Source organism: Asterias amurensis, chromosome 4 (genome assembly GCF_032118995.1).
Source record: "Asterias amurensis chromosome 4, ASM3211899v1".
Classification (NCBI taxonomy): Eukaryota; Metazoa; Echinodermata; class Asteroidea; order Forcipulatida; family Asteriidae; genus Asterias; species Asterias amurensis.
This window is the reverse complement of record NC_092651.1, coordinates 22,683,505-22,704,810: the sequence shown is the minus strand read 5'-3', so window position 1 is coordinate 22,704,810 and position 21,306 is coordinate 22,683,505. Positions and strand designations below refer to the sequence as shown.

The 21,306-nt window shown below is 37.0% G+C and overlaps 1 protein-coding gene across 2 annotated transcripts; it reads right to left on the bottom strand.

The window, feature by feature from the left end:
* Positions 1-79: 79 nt before the first annotated feature.
* On the bottom strand, positions 80-21,286 carry LOC139936200 (uncharacterized). Of its 2 annotated transcripts, XM_071930965.1 has the most exons (18): positions 18,926-21,286; positions 18,032-18,055; positions 12,472-12,542; positions 11,548-11,665; positions 10,644-10,718; positions 9,542-9,630; positions 8,486-8,648; positions 7,738-7,821; positions 6,143-6,288; positions 5,860-5,920; positions 5,496-5,619; positions 4,871-4,980; positions 4,148-4,255; positions 3,435-3,543; positions 3,092-3,165; positions 2,273-2,362; positions 1,653-1,793; positions 80-427 (listed from the first exon to the last, which is right to left on the bottom strand). In XM_071930965.1, the coding sequence occupies exons 1-18, from the start codon at positions 20,630-20,632 to the stop codon at positions 299-301; spliced, it is 3,423 nt and encodes a 1,140-aa protein (XP_071787066.1). In that variant the 5' UTR covers positions 20,633-21,286; the 3' UTR covers positions 80-298. The 2 variants fall into 2 exon arrangements, with proteins under 2 accessions (XP_071787066.1, XP_071787067.1); XM_071930966.1 differs by lacking the exon at positions 4,148-4,255 and having other exon boundaries at positions 18,926-21,285.
* Positions 21,287-21,306: the final 20 nt, after the last annotated feature.

Genomic DNA, 21,306 nt, shown 5'->3' with positions numbered 1-21,306 from the left:
TATTCCTGAGTATTCTTAATTATGTCCTTTGCAACTTAATTATATATCACTAAGAAACCACAAGTCGAAACGTCAAGAAGAAGAAAAACTGGCTTCCCCTATATAGACAACACCATTTTTTGTTGTTAACATTATTATTTCTTAACATAATGTTCACGTTTGGTCTTGATTATTCTTTTATTTTTGGAGCATTGCACTGCGACATATACGTATAAATAATGGTTAACTGAAACCTCTCTGGACAATCCTAAATAACCAAATATGTCCACTTTCTTGCTTTGGTATCTTTATGACGTCATCACCTACATAGCTCAGCCTTGGCTTTCTTTCTATAGACGTCTTTAACGAGGGAGTCTTTATATGATGACCACGCCCTCGCTTGACGAATTTGGTTTAGTGTGAATTCTGCTGATGGGTATTCAATTGCCTGTGAGAAAAAATAATGTAAATTGTTAACAACTAATACAAATCATATCATGAAAACAAACTTAGACACATTGTTTAGTTCAATACAAAAACAGTCTCCTTGAAAGTTTACACATAATAATAATCTTTATATCTAAAAAGACAAAACCCAAGCAAACAAACAAAACAAAATGGAGTTGTAATAAACAAGTTTCTAGCTAGAAGTCTAAATAATACTCATGTATATGTCCAGAATTAACTACTAAATTGCTTAAATTTAATTCATACTTGAGGCAAAACAAGATTAAATACTGTTTTAATGATTATTTCCTATAGGAAATGTTTCCCTGTGCCTTTCGACTGTTTCCTACGGAATAAAGTTTCACTTATACGAATGTCTCCTAATATAAACCTTTCCTTTGAGACATTTTCTGGTGAAGATTAATTCATTACAAGACTTAATTGTCTCGAAGTCAAATAAGCAAAATTGACATTCAAAGAATTTATTCCATGCAGTTAAAATGCATGAACATTTTTCTCCAAGTGTACACACAAAACATTTAAAAACATTCACTAAAAACAATCGAAAGTATTATATGAGATAACTAAAGATCATTACATGAGAGAAATACATTGATAACACATCATAATTCATTGTTGATTTTCAATAACAGTATCGATATCAATGAAAGAAGCACATGTCAATAATATCAAGAACAATCTAGCAGCAGAACGAAATGAGAAAGAGGACAGGTGATGTTTTCTTCCAGTGTTAGGCTGTAAAAAACATTACATAAATACAATATGAAAACAAACACAACATCAATAATGCAATGCAAATAAATCAACAAGTAACCAAACAATATAATCAAAAAGTTGCATCTTTCAATTGAAGCTTCAAACATCAATGAACAATCTTTGATAAATATAAACACAATGGGCCGTGTACTAAAGTTTGTGGTGTTTTAAAGCTTTGCATGTTGCGGAAAAATTTGCTGAGAATTAACTAGAAATAGTAAACTTTCAGGTACAACCATGATACGGTATCTCTTAGGGAGTGTTGTCCCTGAAAAGAGCCGGTGTGCCCTCTCGTGAAGACTAGCAGATTTTACTGTTCGAAACGTCCAGACTAAACCGGTTCTTTTCAGAGCCAACTCTTACCCAAAAGAGATTTGTTAAATGGATGTACCCGCTGGTTTACTATTCATTTAATTCTTATCTTAAGACTATTAATTGTGTTAACTTACACTTTTCGTTGAGTTCTGAATGGTTTTCATTGTAGCCTGAGTTGCAAAAAACTTCTTAGATATTACAATACAATCTGCGCCCTCACTCAACAGACTTAGGCGAGTCTCTGATTGGTTGACTTTTACTAGCGTCTCAATACCCTGGCAGCGAAGAACAAATGAAACATAAGATAATTTTAAGGTTTTTAATTACATTTGTCAGGTTTCATAAAACATGATATTGTCCAAACTGAGTAAATAGTGCAAACTTTAAACTTTTGTCGAAGCACAAATCTTCCAACCCTTCCCGAAAATTGCTCTGAAGGCACTAGACACCTTTGATAATAGTTGTCAAAGACACGCATAAAAACAAATGTTTTATTGATTCGGACTCAAATGCATAATAAAAAGGCTTTTTCATAAAAGTGTTTTCATATTTGAGTGAGAAATAAGCCTCTTTCTCAAAAACCACGTCGATTCAGAGGGAGCGGTTTCTCTCAATGTTTTATACTACCAACAGCTCTACATTGCTCAAGTTGTTACGATAACAAATGTGTCGAGTAATAAAAAAAAAGTGTCCAGTGCCTTTAAATAACCGAAAACAAATCAAAGAAAGAAGAAAAGCTCAAACAAATACTCACAAAGACATCTCCTTCCTTGAGAATTGCAACCTCAGCATACGTAGACTTTAATCGACTTGGTTTTAGATATAGCAAAGGATTTCGTCGTCTCTGTTAAACAAGAAATACATATATATATTTTAGTATAAGTCATTTATCTCTAACCTTTGGGAGACCTCTCAGTCAAATTCAGTTTTTCGGAGGTATATACAGCAGCTACAAACAAACATTACAAAACAAAAAGGGGAAAAAAGCAGATCAAGTACATAAACATAAACTATAAAAAGATGATTACAACCAAATTAAGGTAAAAGTCAAACAAAGTAAAAAAATCTAAAACAAAATTAGAAGAATCCAGAAGACGATCAGAGCATACTGATCGAAACGTCGAGTTAAACCAACGGTTCTTTTCAGAACCACCCCAACTCATTTAGAGATTATTACATGGTGTTACCGCAAACTCTTCTATATCTTATCTCCACCATGCAAAGTTTCAAATCCTATTTAAAACAAAATTAGCCTTAACATGCTTTATAACAAAATGTCATAATAATGGGCTTTGTGAATGAAGACAGTACCATTTATTTACAAGTAGCAACCATTTTTCAATCAGAAATCAGTATGAAGGTCTGAACCGCCAAAACAATTGAAGTGCTGAAAAATGGTGAACAATCGATGAAAACATGTCCATCCAGCTGCTCAGTTATTTTATAACTCATCAGCAGTTCTTCTTATCTTCACATTTGGTTATTAATTGTTAGACTGGGCTAGACAGTGATGAACGTCTTTTTAGAACTTCCTTTTTAGGCGAATAACAAATGGTGGGGGATTCGAACCTACCTCTTTTTCAGAGGAAGCACTTGCCGCCATGCTCATTCGGCGCCATGTTGTAGACATTCCTGACCAAGGCCGTTCTGCATAAAAAAAGAAACACCACTTTCAACTTCGGAACTTCGATGACTAATTGAGCCTAAATTTTCAAAGGTTTGTTATGTTATGCATGTTGGGATACATTTGACAATTATCAAACTAAGGTGTCCAGTGTATTTAATACTCAATACTACACAAATCACTGGAGTAGGTTCAAATCTATAACACGTAAAACACACTAACTTGTAAGAGTTGCCTCAAAAGCATTTATTTCAAAGATTAGAAAGTTCGGAAGACAATTGCTCCAGAATACCTTGAGTTTGTGGTCTAGTCTGAAGGATATCTTGCTCATCAAACAATGTCTTAGGAATCGCTGGAGAAGTATCTTTCTTTTCATCCTCCTCGCTAAAATCTAAAGATTTCTGGAATCAAGAAATAAAGAAGTAAAGTGTTATCATACAGTTTTTGTTTGTTTTTATTTGGAAATGATGTTATGAGTTTGTGAAAGGAAAAAAAAAATGAAAGAGGAGACCACGCTGCACTGCAAACACAAGGTTAACAATCCAAAGACACATAAATAATTAGAACTTAACATTTAATCAAGGCAGCACGAGACTTTACCAACAAAAATTTTAACATTTGTTAAGTGATAAATTATGAAAGTAATAAAGTAGACTAGTAAGAGTTGACATAATGAAAATCATTCTCATAAATAAGTAAAAGGTTGACAATGTTGACTCTGAGAGGCATTGTAATGTCTCACTCCTAAAAAGGTGAGTTTATCATGAAAGAGATATCTCATGTAAGCTTGTTATTATAAGAGCAAAATTAATGGGTTTATAAACAGCAAACGTTAAAAGCATGGTATACACATCATTAGTAATGAAAAATTCCAAAGGAAATACATGCACAAACAACTGTTAACAAAATAGCAAAATATTAAGACAAGACTTTATGTTAAAATAGAAAGCTGAAAATGAGAGTTTTGTTATTAGATTGATATGAAATGAAATGAATGTAGCATACGATCATGTTAAGCTGTCGACCTGCCGCCTTCAGTTGAGGTAACATGACTGGATTGATGGAATCACGATGAAAATATGGAGGGCCTTGATGGTGTATTGCTTTACTTTCCTGATCAAATAATAATATAAATAATTAAACAAATTGACTCATTTTTACTATTGTAATGCTAATTTCGTTTCTTTGTCAATGTTGAATAAAGTAGACTCTAAAATGATCAGTCATTTACATTTTCTTCAATGGTCCTTTTCGAAATCATGGAGTTTGGTTCAGGTTATACTGGCTATATACTCCGTGCGTCTGTTTGAGACCCGTACTAAAGGTGCATATTTAAGTACTTACAAACATTAAGCCACAGCCCAAGTTCAAACCATGATTTCGAAAAGGCGATAGTCACATGAGTGAATTTCAGTTCCAAGACTAAGCAAAAATAGTCTGGTCAAAGTTGGTTTGATGGCATGGCAATCGGAAACTTTGGAACGTTAGGTGGTGGCAGACTTACCAGGTAAATTTACATTGTTTAAGCAGTGATTTCTGAACATGCCCACATTACCGAGAAAATCGATTTATCGGGTAAGTCTGCTGCCAACTAGCGGTCCACTAAAAGTCACCCAATGGTTTTGTAAGATTGTGGGGCAGATGAGACACATCAAAGTAATATAAGTATGATAAACGGTATACATTGCTACCACTACAGAGAGCTTTTGAATAGCCCAAGTGACTTACTTTGATTCCCGTCAGATTGAAGAAAGTTTTCTGCCGTCCTCGTTGGAAGAGTCTGCTTTTTGGTTCAGAAGCCCACTTCCGTTTGTTGCCCATCGATTCAATTACAGTCACTGTTTAGAAAACAGAAAGAAGTTTCAGTTTTTAAGGTTGTTTTTATTTTCAATAATAAATAGATTTACAGTATCATATTAAAGTTTTCCAGCGACAATGTAAGAGGTGATAATTGTTCAGATGACAAATTACAGTAACACAGTAAGTGCAAAGAAAATGAAGGACGAAAAGGCCTTTCTTTCATCTGAAAATGCACTGGAAAAAACCCCAAGTAATCCCAAACCATGGATATGGCACCTGTGCCCAATTTCATAGAGATGCTTCAACACTCACAAAAAACACACACACAAAACTTAGCACAATAAAATTGCATTTATAACCAGAATAAAGTCACATGAACCATAATATGACTGATATATCCTGGGTGTTTTGCTTATTAAAATGCTTTTACGCAATACTTACAAATCTTGATGAATCGTGTCAAAACAAATGGCGCCACAAAAGGATTGTTTCCCTTCCAAGCCCAACGAGAGATGAGAATCAAGAGAAAGAAATCATTGTTTGATTAACTTACCGCTTCGTTTGAGAAGAGCATCTTTCTTCCATACCTCATCGTTGAAAGATTTATCCGTTGCTTTGGTTACTGGCTTTGGCCTTCCTTTGATCTCCTTAACTTCTGATATCACTCGACATTTTCCCTTTGAGAAAATCAAAAATTTAAATTAATTCGAATCTTGAGAGATGACTAGTAAAATTCATTTTTAAGTTTGGACTACAGAGCGAGCCTTTAAAATCAACAAAGTACAACAAGAGCCTTACTCCAATCGGCGAAAAAATAATAAATGTTTGCACCATAAAATCCGAATGTTATGGTTCTTCACGACTCCCCCCCCCCCACCCTTACCAACAATAGACTTGGTACAAGTCAGCCTACTTACTGATTTGATTACGTAGATGAAATCACTTTCGTTGATGTCTCTCGTAATGACTACACCTGGCCTAAAAGGGAAAACAAAAGAACATAATATACAGTCACCTGCGAATCGCAATTAAAAAACAGTTGCCGTTAGGTCAGCAATAAACACACATAATTATATATATTTATTCAAGTCCCTATCTGCCCGTCTGCCAATTCCCGACTCTATAAAAGGGAAAGTGAACTCCCCAACAATGACTAAAAAATTAAGTGAAGTAAGTATGACTTGTAGAATAACAACTTACTTGTAATTCTTTGCTGAGATCGCATAATGATTTCCAGCGAAGTTGAAGTTTGTTGGGAGTTTCTCAAAGACGTTTTGATTGTTACAAAATTCAATCAGATGCTGCCGTTCCATCTCCAGTGGCTCTCGGATAATCGTGTCAAAATCCTGTTAGTAAAGTTAAATGTTATTACTCAAATTAAAGGCAGTGGACACTATTGGTAATTACTAAAAATAATTATTAGCATAAACTTGGTAACGAGTAGTGGGGAGCTGTTGATAGTCTAACACATTGTGAGAAACGGCTCCATCTGAAGTAATGTAGTTTTCGAGGAAGAAGTATTTTTCATCGACTTTGATTTCGAGACCTCAGTTTTAGAATTTGAGGTCTCGAAATCAAGCATCTGAAAGCGCATAACTCCGTGTGGCAATGGTGTTTTTTCTTTCTTTATTGTCTCCCAACTTTGATGACCGATTGAGCTCAAATGTTCACAGGTTTGTTACTTTATGCACATGTTGAGATACAGCAAGTGGGAAGACTGGTTACCATTAGTATCCAGTGTCTTTAACCCTCTAGTCCCTGCACCGCCCGAGTTTGCTGAAATCTAATACTTCAAGATTATTGCAGTTAATTACTGGAATCGTAGTTCAAATTTTAAAAGATAGCCACAGCTTAATTTTTATGCACAATTTGAACCTTGATATTTGTATAAAAGTACAAGTTCGCATGAGAACAACAAATGTCTCTCGTTAAACGGCTACGGTAATTTTTATGGCGAATATTTGTTTGTTAGGATATTATCATGATGAATAAAATGGACACAATAGCTTTTCAAGGCTTTTATCTGACTCAATGATTATACTGATTAAATGCGAAGGCGTGAGTGTTCAACGATATTATCATGAATGATGAATAAATACAGTTTCCTTTGTGTTTACTAATGAGCGTCTTGTTGGGGTAAGAGCTAAATTATTTCACCATCATTAGCTTCATTAGCTTAATAATGACTATCGAGGATTCTTTTGATGTTCCCTTTTTTCTACAAACACAAGCTAGCAAGGTTTCCTCCTACCACATACAGTATATCGATAGGCGGCTGGGCGGTCCAGTGGCTAAACGGTTAAAGGGCCTTATTTATAATAACTGCTTTTTATTAAATATAATAGTCAAGAATTTGTTATGACAAATGAAAATATATAAAGAAGAGCGCGGTATTAGTTCAAAGTATCTTTCGATGCACCTTTAACGCTAAGTGGATCCAGCTGACGTAAAAATCGTGGTGACTTACTACAAATAAAATGTTCAATTCGATTCAATTCGATTCCAGATTTATTTCCAAATTATTTGGTGAAGATAAAAGTAAATGAACAAAAATGTTTTGAAATAAATAAAATAGAGACCTGATTGATATTTTTTTAACGATGGAATGGAATAGGAGCAACCAAGATTGGGGCGTTTTCAGAAAAATTAGGCTTTCGTAGAAATGCCTATACTGAAAAATACACACACAATTCACAGAAAAAAACAAAGCAACAAGCAAACAAATATCAACAAATTAAAATGGGCCCTGTTGTAAGAGGAACAAACTTTGAAGAAGTCTTGAATTTCCAACCTACCTCCTTGTTAACAAGTAGAACTTCGCACTCGTCTTTACAAACCACGCTTACTGTTCTCATGCAGTTGTTTAGCAGCTCAATGCTCTAAATAAAAACAAAAATACAATGGTAAAAAGATGTTATTGCTCCTTTCCCCAGATTTTCGGTATAGATAAGCGGCCAATTTAATGTGCAAACTAAAATATCACCCGGTCAATAGCTTTATTTTTGTTATATCCTGTATCAGTGCTTATAAGGACACCAGTGGCACGACTGGGAATCGAACCCACACTCTGCTGATCAGAAACATTAGAGCTTGAATTTTAAAATTATCCAACAACGAGAAGGATTTAAAATAAAAAAAATTACATTAAAGAAACATCAAAGAGTTGGTTTTTGCTAACAAAACAGTTGCTGGCAGTGTAAGCACTTTATATAATCCACCATTTACATAAACTGACAAACCTGTAGAAGTGTGGGATCGATCGGCCATCTGGGTCACGAGAAAATAGTGAAAACCGATTACACATTAATTTTGCATGAATCGAATACAACATTAATAAATAAAACGCTCTAAAGGTAATAAACTCCAAAAAGGAATTATTACATTTCAGACAGAAATATTTCAAGGATGTTTTCCGTATACTTTATATTATCATCATTAGACCGTGTAAATCTGTGATCTTAGACGATTCTTTTTCTCACCAATTCTGAAACGCTCATTTAAAATGTTCTAATGATAAAGGTTTAGTTCCATCTTTGTACTTACCCCGAATGAATCTCCACTGTGAATCTCATCAATAGTTCTGACGAATGTCTCATTGTTTCTTGGATCAATCTCCTTCTGATTAATAAGACACGTCCCTGAGAGGATGATGTAGAATCCTGAAGCAAGATGACCTTCCTTCAAGATGATGCGACGAGGTTCGTACCTGTCAAGATCATGAAAAGTTAGTCTGACAGCACATCTCTACCTACTCCCTCCTTTTTCAAACCCCTCCCCTACTCAGACTAGAATGTATAGTCAATGGCATACAAATTCATAGTTTTGGACTATATGCTGTTGATTTTATTTGTTTGATCCCGTGGGGGGGGAGGGGGGTGAGTGGGGAGCTGGGTTCTGATCGGGAGGGGCTCCCCTGTCCCCGGTTATGCCACAAGCTAAAGTACCAAAGACCATGAGTGGATAATGTCGAGATGTCCCAATACATTGAGTGGATAATGTCGAGATGACCCAATGCAGTGATTGAGTGGATGTCGAGATGACCCAATACCTTGAGTGGACAATGTCGAGATGACCCCAATATCAACATGTCGAGATGACCCAACACATTGAATGGAAAATGTCGAGATGACCTATTTCCCTGATTGAGTGGATGTCGAGATGACCCAATACCTTGAGTCGAGACGAACCAATACCTTGAGTGGACAATGTCGAGATGACCCCAATATATGACCCTATACCTTGAGTGGGTGTCGAGATGACCCCAATACCTTGATTGGACAATGTCGAGATGACCCCAATATCAAAATGTCGAAATGACCTAATACCTTGAGTAGATAATGTTGAGATAACCCCATTAAAGGGGCTCAGCCAAGGTTGGTCAACGGGTTGGGCGGGATTGTCAACGGAAGAAATGCAATGAGAAATGAGCCTCTCTTTCTTTGGTTCTATTTTCAAAATTTCTTCCATTTTCCCTATAACTAAACAATTCCAGGTGCAGAATCCAATCCTAATCCAAATATTACACCAAAGGTATGGTAAATAATGGAACAGTACTTTATTTCCTATTGGCTTTATTTGAGAGATTGGCTATAAACTCACCTGAGATATTCCATCACCTTCGCGAGTGCTTTCTGAGTCTCTCTGTTGTAATCGGTAAATGTCTTGTTCTTGCGGAGCAAAGCTAACACCTGTTAAGTATTAATTGATGGATCAGAGTATTAATTGATTGATTGGATTGTCGATACCATCGATATACATCAGTCTCATAAACGAGGAAACTTAGAAAACAACATCGAGCTTATCATGAATAAGTGGAAGGTACAGCAGGTTTGGAGTATACAACAAAGATTGATGGATTTGTTTTCTTCTAGCGACACTGTTCCATTATCTGAATAGAATTTCAACCTGCAAGCTCAGAAAACGAGAGTTGGTTTTAAAAATCTTCCATCTATCGAGAAACAAACGAAAAGTAATTTCAAGTATGTTCATGGTAGCTAACAAATACGTTTTACAGTGAGGGTATTCCTTTGGTAATTACTCCAAATAAAATCTTACTTGGTAAAGAGCGCTGGAGAGCTGTCGTTATTATAAAACATTGTTAGAAACGAACCCTTTGAAGTATGCAGTTTTACAGGAAGAGGTAATGTTTCACCCCGAAGTTTCAATTTGAGTAAGGCTTTATGCATTGACCACGCCTTTCTCAGGCATCTGAAAACACACAATGTCATACAACAAGGGTGAACTTCTTTCATTATTTTTGTGCACCTTTTATGACTAATTAAGCCCAAATTTTTACAGGTTTGTTACTTTATGCATATGTTGGGATACACCAATGGTCTTTGACAATTACAAGAAGTATTCACTGCCTTTAAAGACACTGGACACTAAGAGTAATTGTCAAACACCAGTCTTCTCACTTGGTGCATCTCAACACATGCATAAAATAACAAACATGTGAAAATTTGAGCTCAATTGGTCGTCGGAGTTGCGAGATAATAATGAAACAAAAACACCCTTGTCATTCGAAGTTGAGTGCTTTCAGATGCTTGATTTCGAGACCTCAAAATCTAGTTCTGATGTCTCGAAATCAAATTCGTGAAAAATTACTTCTTTCTCGAAAACTACATCACTTCAGAGGGAGCGTTTCTCACAATTACCAATAGTTTCCACTGCCTTTAAGGGTAACTCTTTACATGCTTACCACATCAACATCTCCGCTGGTTCTTTCGGTTGCCTTCTCAGACAGAATGCTTCGTAGCTTCTCTGAACCACGTGTCTGTGTTTGATAAATACAATTATGATCAATGGAACAAAATGCAAGTATATATGGAGCTATATTTTGGAAATATTGCTTTAATAGGAATTAGTCAGAGTGAAAAACACACAATGCGACAATGATTGTGTTTCAAGTGACTGGTTATGACACTCATTTCCCAAATTGCAAAAAAATGTAACTAACTTAATAACTTAATATGCAAATTATAAAACAATAATCAACGAAACAAAAACAGTTAATGACTCAAAGTCACAGTAGGCCTACACTGATTTGGTTGCACAACATAAATAACACTAAATATAGATCGAAATGTGAAGGGTAGAACATTTTCTGACCACATCTGCAAAAACACCACATATAGCAATGCTGCATGCAGCAAACACATAGCACATTTCATTCATTTGAACCAAGTATTTCAAATCACGTACTTGGAGCAGGTACAATCAAAACAATTATAGGATGAGCATGAACAACCTTACATCAACATGGCATTATGAGAATGCCCTATACGAAACAATTGACCCTCATGAATAAATTAAGAGTACAGTGGCAAAGAGAAAAGATGAAATATGGGGCCGTGGGCACTAAATCGAAAAACACAATAAAGACACGTGCAGAGCAGTGCAGAAATCTCTAATATTGAAGAACATATCGAAGCAAGCACGAGACATCTACAACAAAGACACAAGTTGGTAAAACACTGCTATGGAAAGTCAAAGGTCGTGGGTTCGTATCCCACCCGAGTAATATGCCCGTGATATACAGCGCTAACACACATCGGTGTAAAGGAAAAAAACAAAACTTATAAAGAATACACGAGTGTACTTACTACTCGTAGTTTGGAGAACATGACGGGATCAAATGCTACATTTTTCTCCATTTCTGCTTTGAGATTGAGATGCATCTCAATCAGGGACCACTGCTGGGTTTCACCCTTCTTCACATACCTGGAAATAAAGTCAAAAATTAATCAATGTGTCGAGTACGAAGGGATTTTTTTTTTTAGAACACGGACTGGGTTATGAAAACAAGCAACCAAGGAAACAAGCATTATGAGTTAAAGGAACACGTTGCCTTGGATCGGATGAGTTGGTCTATTAAAAGCGTTTGAAACCGTTTGTTATGAAATGCATAATGTTAGAAAGATGTTGTAAAAGTAGAATATAATGATCCACACAAGTATCACTCGAAATTGCACGGTTTTCCTTTTACGTCGCGAACTATCACGGTCGGCCATTTATGGGAGTCAAAATTTTGACTCCCATAAATGGCCGACCGTGTTAGTCGACAGGGTAAAAAGAAAAACACGCAACTTCGAGGCATATTTGTGTAGATCATTGTATTCTACTTTTACAATATCTTTCTAACCATATACATTTTACAACAAACGGTTACAGAACGCTTTTCAAAGACCAACTCGACCGATCCAAGGCAACGTGTTCCTTTAAGAGTTGTGCGTGTAAAATAAAACACTTTTAAATTGTGAGACCATGCATTATGTGAACAAGTACACGTGTGAGTTACAGTAACTGAAAGTGATTACTCAGAGAAAAGGTGAACCGTCAACTTGGGTTTAAACTTTGATCAGTTCTAAAGTTTCATCTAGGAAGACTGACATTTTAAAAGCCACCAAAACGATTTTCTGTTAGCCTTCACTTAAAAACACATATGAGATAGACAAATTTGAGGCTTTTTGGTAGAATTAAAAAGGCCTAAGATATGCGTACATTTTTGAAATCAAGTTGTCTGTCACCTTTTGAGATTAAGACATATTCCAGCAATAATCTTCACCGTTTTAGAAATCCTCTTTAGTCGCTCAATCGCCTGAGGGAGAAAGACAAATAAAAAAGGTCCGATGTTTAGAACTATGATCATCAGACATGAAAATGAAGATTGGTTTAATCTCCTCAAGTTTATGAACAATTTAATTCAATTCAGTGCATATTAGTTTACTGTTCATGTTGACAATGACAATGAAACATACAGTTGAAAACAAATAACAATTAGTATAAATATGAAAAGATGGATGCCACTTTATTCAACAACAAACTGTATAAAAATTAAAACAGTTTTCCTTGAAGATAACAGAATTTCACCCTAAAATATCTCTTATACGACGAAAAGTATAGACATCTTCCAGTACAAAAAAACCCTTAGATGTAAAGAGTATCCTAACGTATCAAATCATTAAGCGGCGCCATATATCTGAATACCTCAAACAAAGGGGGATTTTTTTGTGCTGACTAAGTGCAAATTTATTGTATCTAATGAGAGACTTTAGCTAGAATAAATAAGTAATATTTGAGTAGGAAGTATTTTCATTCTGTGGGTCCGTTTAAACAAATACATCTTAGGCTAGAAGTAAGACGCTTCCTAAGACGCTGCAGGCGATGTGATCCCTTCGACAAGACGAAAAGTCAATAAGGATTGGATGAGGAGAAAGTCTTAGCAGCAAACAGACATCAAGGAGGAGTCAACAAGAAGCCATTATCAACCTCTTCACGTCTCTATGTTATGATCGGGTGGTAATTCCGGGTAACACTTCAAGGCACTTGAGAATCAGTTCAAGACGGAGTTGGTCAGGTCAAGAACCAAAACCTTGGTCTTTAGTTACATTTGATTTCATTAAAGGCAGTGGGCACTATTGGTAATCACTCAAAATAATTATTAGCATAGAACCTTACATGGTAACGAGTAATGGGGAGAGGTTGATAGTATAACACATTGTGAGAAAAGGCTCCCTCTGAAGTGATGTAGTTTTCGAGAAAGAAAATTAGATTTTGAGGTCTCGAAATCAAGCATCTGATGAAAGCACACAACTTCGTGTGACAAGGATCTTTTTTCTTTCATTATTATCTCGCAACTGCGACGACCAATTGAGCTAAAAGAAATTCACAGGTTTGTTATGTTATGCATATGTTGAGATACACCAAGTGAGAATTACAAATAGTGTCCAGTGTCTTTAAACCAATGCAATGTGTTATAATGCCATCCACACCTAACATTATACTTGACATTTGGCATTTGTAAGGGTAAAACTTGAGAATTAGTCCAAAATAGGTAAAGTGTCCAGTCAAGAGCGGAAACCTTACTCTACTTAAAACATTTCATTTACAGATTTTGACCAGTATTGTTACCCACACTGGAAATTATACTTGACACCAATACAACGACTTTCTGATTTGCATTGCATTGATCAATCTTGAGAACTAGTCACAACTTCTTGTGAAAAGTCCTGTCAGGAAACTGACCCTTATACTCTTTAGTTAACATTTCATTAAGTCAATGCTGTCTGTTGCCAACATCGTTATTCATATGAAGAAATATCTTAACAGAAATAGCTTTCAGAATTGCATTGCATGGGTAAATCTCAAGAATTAGTCCAAGATAAGTAAAGTGTCCAGTTAAGAACTTGAACCTAACTCTATTGTTAACATTAAATTAAATCAATACAGTGGGTGACAAACATGAATATATATTTCAGAACAATTGAGTGAATCTTGATAATCAGTCCAACATTAGTAAAGTGTCCAGACAAGAACTCTGGTCAGGAACTCCGGTCAAGAATTCCGGTCGAAAACCGGAACCTATCGTTAACATTTCATTAAAACATACAGTGTTTGGCCAATATTGCTATTGGTAAATATGAACATAATTTTTAGACAACTTACTTGAATCTTGAGAATTAATCCAAGGGAAAAGTTCATTCGTTTTGAAATAAAATAGTATTCTGTAAAAGTGAGAGTAAAGGTGCAGTTTATAAGATCGCTCTCGACATTCTCTTTATAGACACTGGAACATAATTGGTAACTGTCGAAGACAAGTCTTCTCACTTGGTGCATCTCCTCATATGCACAAAATAACAAACCTGTGAAAATTTGAACTCAATTGGTCGTCGAAGTTGTGAGATAATAATGAAAGAAAAAACACCCATGTCACACGAAGTTGTGTGCTTTGAGATGTTTGAATTCGGAACCTCAAAATCAAAATGGTCTCGAAATCATATTTAAACATTTTAGTGGAAAACTACTTCTTTCTCGAAATCTACGTTACTTCAGAGGAAGCCGTTCCTCACAATGTGTTATACTATCAACAGCTCCCCATTGCTTGTTACCAAGTAATGTTTATTTGCTAACAATTATGTTGAGTAATTACCAATAGTGTCCAGTGCCCTTAAAGAGCTCAACCACACCATTTTATTATTATTGGTCTATTAAAACACATTCAAACATCGCAGCTACAAGCTAAATTGAGTTTAAAATACAGAGACTCATAAAAAATCGAAATGTTTAAAAATTACAAAAAAACATTAAGAATTACAATTAACCATTGACAATTAAATAAATCAAGTCTAGAAATTCTCAGAGAATTGATATCCATCTCTCTTCCACACTTTTACCTTTTCCATTCGAAATGACTTCTTCCAGAGTAAATATTCCTTCTGAAGCATGGATAACCTAGCAGCACGGCGGGAAACTTTTCGTCTAGCAGTAGGGTTGCCGAGAATGCTGGGCAGGGTTGGTTTAGGTGATGCTTTAGACATGGTTGATATTTCGGCATGGATCAGACACTAGCCCTCTATGTTGAATTTATTCAGCTGGAGTCCTCGTCAAATGCAAGAACTTGATTTTATAAATGTAAACCAACTCATTCAATACTGCATTCATGAACTAAAAATCATCCATTTCCAGTGAAGAAAGAATCACCATGCAAGCAGTTCTCCGGTGTAAGAAGTCCAGCGTAAAAATAAGTTCAAAAAAATTGAAAAAAAAAAATGTATAATGAGGAACGACTCCTTTGAAACCATTAAAAAAATCCTCCTCTCCTAACACGAAGACAACATCACCACGCAATCAGTGCTCTCCTGTAAGAAGTCCAGCCTAAAAATAACCCTTCAACAGACTTGACAAAAACCAACAAGAGGAATGACCCCTGCTATATAGCCATTCTAAAACTCGTCCATTGCCAGCACGAAGACAGAATAACCATGCAGGCAGGCAGCTCTTTATTGTAAGAAGTGCAGCCTGACATTAAACCTCCAATAGAATTAAAACTCATCTATTTTCAGCACAGAGACAGAATCAGCAGGCAAGCAGGTCTACACTGTAAGAAGTCAAGCCCAACAATAGAATTGACAAAACTCAACAAGGGAAACGATTGCTGCCATTAAGAACTAATCCACCTGCTTTGGGCTTTCAACCAACCAATCAAAACACGAGAATTTAGATTAGCAAAGCTCTTTCATGAAACGACATCCTATCTAAGATGAATCAACATTGTTAATGAGTTTGTAGTGATGCAATGCCTTTTTGTGTTTGCCCTCATTCCTTAGTTTGTATAATCCATTGACATGCCTTGGACACGCTCAACATGAGGCCATGGTTTGTGTACTCTATGGTTTGTATTTCTTTCCAAGAAAGATTCTATAGTTGATTGACAGGGCGTGATGATTTAACGGTTAACTTGCTACATTTCTTGTCTGAATGGCAGATATATTGGTGACGATTAAAGACCTTTTGTGTTGCTTGGTGCAACGGGGCGTGCTTGAATTGTGTGACGTCAAGACAAGGATTAAAAGTCACGTTTGGTTCATTGAGAGATAATGAATCGGGAAAACTGTTTAATGTGCGTCAAAATACTCTCATTCAAGAGCGACTAACGGTACAATGTTCAATCAATAAAACTAAATCGTGTAAAATCCTCTCAGACAATGAAGCCCTAATAGGTAAAGTCTGTTATGCCTTAATTGGTTTCTCTTCACAGGTTTCTTCTGAACTGTAGAATTCCGTTAGGTATTCCTTGCTTTAGATAAACAAGTACACAATATCCGATTGAGTATTGCACAGTTCTTAAATGGAAGAGTGCAATATATTTTGTTTTATTAGGGGAGCACTATATTAAGGGATATTTGCAGGAATACATACAAAGTCATATTTATCAGAATATCTCATACCTATCACTTAAAGATGCTATGTCAGATTTTTGACCGATTTGACCCAACAATTTTGATTTAAAATTCAATAGGTATTTTGATGGGGGTCGAGAAAGTTACAAGCTTTCATTTGAGCCATTGTTAGAAAAAGGCCGCCAATTATTAGTAGCAGTGAAATAAAGTGCTCAAAATTAGTTTTTGTCGGGATCCCGACAATATATCACGTGACCAATTCTTATGTGTTTTATAAGAAACGTTTTAACTTTTTGTCATGGTTCCTGACCATTAAAAGTAAAAGTTAAACTTGTTTTCGTTAGAGCGGGTGATACTCTTTGAAATACCTTTCACTAAATTCACTAAAAAAAATAATTAATGTTTGGGGCCAAAACTCTGCCCTAGCATCTTTAATTCGCGTTAGTTATAGTTATCACTTACAAAGAAATATTATTATTATTAGAAATAATAATGTAAAGTCATAACTATGAGATATAAGTCACAACTGTGACCTGTCCAAGTCACAGTTTTTTGTCGGATCAGTGCTGTAAGATTAAATGCAATTTCATCTCGTTACGATCAACAGATCGTTCAATACAAAAAAAAAATGCGTAAAAAATCAAAATCAACATATGAATTATTACTTTTAAAATTTAGGTTCCCAAATTTTTTTAGATACAATTTTGCAAATAACACTATGAACTGAGCAGACGATTGATGGGTTGAGTCAAAATTGTGAGACAAAAAGTCTCAATGTCCACCTTTAAACTGATACTACAGATTTTGGTTCTACAATATTATAACATTTTTCTACTTGTTCATGAGTGAAAGGCACGGTACACGTTTGGTGATTGCCAAATACTTGGTGATTGCCAAACACCAGTGTTCTCACTTGGCGTATCCCATCATAAACATCAAATAACAAGCCTGTGAAAATGTTGGCTCAATGGCTAATCAAAGTTGCGAGAAAATTATGAAAGAAAAAGCACCCTGGTTGGACGAATTTGTGTGCTTTCGGATAGGAATAAAATACTTCTAGCTAGAAGTCTTTTAATATTTTAGTGAGAAATTAACCTCGATCTCAAAAACTACGTTACTTCAGAGGTAGTCGTTGCTCACAGAGTTTTATACTACCAACAGCTCTCCAATGCCCGTTACCAAGTAAGTTTTTAAGTTAATAATTGTTCTGAGTTTACCAAACGTGTGTCTTCCCTTTAACCCCAAAAATATACAAAATCTTAAACGATCTATAGCAATCTTCCATATATCATAAACACATAAACTCCTCACAAGTACGACTGCGGACTACGAAGAAAGGGGTGCATAAAAGTAGTATGCAACACAACAAATAATATAAGAAACCAACGAGATAATGTAAGGTACTCACGCTTTCTTTCTTGTTGTCAAAAGTCTGTAAAATAAAAAATAACTAATATTAAAATTCTATCATGAAAATTAGCCTGTTTGGGTTGATACATTGAAGGTGAAAACTTTTGATCAGAACACTGGGAAAACTTGTCAACAATCCCTGTAATTTTCAACAGACACTCTGGTCTTCATCAGCAGGACGACCCGGATGCGAATCCATGACGTTGCGGACATGTGATCTCAACAGACTGTCATGGACACAATCCCATGGGTCTATGACGCAGGGTTTGAATTTTGAATAGATGGGACAACAATCTTTAACGAAACAGGCTGATGCGAAAACTGTATAATTTTACCTCATTATTCATTGGCTTGGTTAAAATAATAGCGAGACATTGTCCAAACATCAATGGGTTTATGGTTTCCTAAATTGGTCCGCTGGATTTCTTTGGTACAAATAACCCAATCATCATTTCCCGAATCAGTCCCATTTGTCTCATGTAATGCAAAGAACCAGAACCAAGTCTGTGTCAAATGCCTACAAGGCAACTCTCACCTTCAAATATACCCCTTGCATGACGTCACGGACCTAACAGTGCTTTCGCTGGTGTCAATGAAGACATACCATTGGATGAGAGTCGTGCCCAGCGTGTACACGCGTGCATGTTTCCACTGTTTGTCATCCAAGATGGCAGCCAATGTAAGGGTTTATAAATGTTATGTCCGCCAAGCCACACTTTGGCTTCTCCTATAGCCTACCCCCTTCAATTTAAGCCCAATTCCTTTGTGTACATTTTGACTTCGAAAAATAATGGCCGAAAGTGTGCTGCGTGTAGTGTAAGTGGTCTATTTGGAAAAATCCTCATGAATGATAATAATAATTAAGGTACTTTTTAAAGACTGTAACACCCACCTGTAAATAAACAGAGAGCCTCCTGTGTCTTGATTGCTTGCTGCGTCTGAACAGTTCGACAACACTGGATCGACGAGATTGTGTCTGAGGTGTGAGATTGCCAGAACTGTCTGAATCTCCGTCATACGATGACATCGAACCGAGACCAAACACTGAGCTTCTTCGAGCCCGGTAGGAGCTAGAAATATTAATGACGCTGTTACAACGAGCTCGACTTGTACCGGTGACGGGTGTCGACCAGCCTAGAGCGGGTGCAGCGCCGGGTACAAGGGACGGTGTCCTAGACCGATTTGGGATGTCAGTTGGCAGTGTTTCTGCATGTGATTCTAGGCTTGTCCTCGATAGCTTCCTGCTGCGGTATTTAACGGGAAAGATAGGATGAGAATCGACAACTAAAGATGGTGATGCAGGCTCAATGATGACTGGCGGGGTAGGCTGCGAGCGATACCGTGCCGGCAGATCAGGCGGGTATTCTATGGTCAGAGGTGTTGCTGGGTCTTCTTCAATGACTGCAGAGATTGGCTTTTTTGGTCGATGAAGAGGAGGTGATGCAGCAGGCTCAATAATGACTGGTGGTGGGGTGGGCTGTGTTCGATACCGTGTGGGCAGATCAGGCGGGTACTCAATGACCAGAGGTGTAGTCGGTTCTTCTTCAATGACTGCAGAGACGGGCTTGTTGGGACGACGACGAGGAGGTTCCGGGATAACCTGAATCGGCTGAGATCTATATCGAGCCGGTAGGTCTGCTGGATACTCCACTTCTAACGGTTCAACTTCTTCTATAATGGTCAGTGATAAGTCCGAGAGATGACTATGATTTTCTGAATGATCATGGATTCTTACGGGTGACGGAGATCTTTTCCGAAGAGGAAGTTGAGGTGATGGTGTTGTATTGACTTTGGTATCATTCAACTTCCCATAAAAAGGTTTATGGGGTGGATTGTCATCTAGTACGATTTGAGGAGGCTCAAACACAGCTGATCGACGTGTTTTCAGTTGAGGGGGTGGTTGTCTCGAGCCTGGAACAGATGTTGTCGAGCTCATTGTACTGCCCACAGTGTTTTCTTTTGAGGTAACTTGTCTTGAATCAGGTAGCTGTTCAGAATCTTCCGATTCTTCGCTCTCCCAAATTACAGATGAATTATCATATATTGCACTTTTGTTTCTCTTCTGCATCCTTAAGGAACCGAGATTCGACCTTTGGGACTTATTCTGGCCCATCCCATTGGTTTCAACTTGGAACTTGTCAGGCTCAGGAGCGTCATTTTCAGTCACAGTTGTTCGCACCTGTTCACTGACGCAGTTACTACTAGCAGGTGGGTCTGTCTCGTCAGACTGTCCGGTGTGTTTATCCTTGATACCGCGTGCTAGCTGTTTGATACGGTGTTGTAGAAGCTGTGATGGGCCAGCTTGAGCCCCTATTTTCCCCGCCCTGTAACCCCTCCCTCTTCCCCGTGATGCACATCTTCTCGCACGATCATGTGGATGATTCCCGAGCATGGCAGCGGCTACCGGTCGAGTCTTTGGTGGAGGTTTGGGAGTTGCTAATACGGCATCGGTGCAACTGCAAGACTTGTGCCGACATTTTTGGTGTGGTCCACCGGCGACGCAATTCATGCGAGTTATCGAAGCCCTTGTTGGCCGGGCGTAGGTCGGTAGCTCCCCACCAACCAAAGCCGATCGCCGCTTGTGATTAGACTTAGACATGATAATGATAGCAAATTAGTTAAGTCATCAATCTCCATGAAGTTCAAAGCAAGGAGTGTCAGTTTGAGCCATTCAGGCATGAGGACGAACTCCCTGGAGAACCATTACTATGTCTGGCTTTTGTGTTTTACATTCGAAATTGTGTCTGGCTTTTGTGTTTATAACCGAAATGTAGATTACCAAGAGAATTGAACTTTGTAATTGAAGTCAAGCTTGGCCAATCGTTGAGACTCAAGCAATCTGAGATGCAAGCTCAGAATATTCTTCAAAATACCTTCTCACCGAGACGACTGAGGCACACATTTGTATTTAACCAAAATGTAGATTGTAAAAAGGTTGAACGAATTCCAGCTTGCTCACTCGTCGAGACTCGGGCAATCTGTGATAGAAAGAGCTCAGAATATTCTTCAAAATATCTTTCCACAACCAGACAGACGACTGCGATAGACTGTTATCATATCATAATATAGCCACTGGAGATATCAGATGGTAACATCCACTGCTTCAGTTTTCCATACCGATCCGTGTTGTGCACATCCGGAATCGTCTAGAACCACTAATCAACAATATCACAGCTTAACAATAAAACTCCTACAGATAAATAACAAAAAAGGTGATGCTAACGAAACGTAAATCATCTGAATGCACCGATAACACTGACTATAAAGGCTCTT

Coding starts and splice junctions, on each gene's coding strand:
- LOC139936200 (XM_071930965.1), bottom strand. CDS start 20,632: ATGTCTAAGTCTAATCACAAGCGGCGATCGGCTTTGGTTGGTGGGGAG. Junction 12,543..18,031: donor TTGACAACAAGAAAGAAAGC/GTGAGTACCTTA, acceptor TTTCTCCCTCAG/GCGATTGAGCGACTAAAGAG. Junction 10,719..11,547: donor TGTTCTCCAAACTACGAGTA/GTAAGTACACTC, acceptor TATCAAACACAG/ACACGTGGTTCAGAGAAGCT.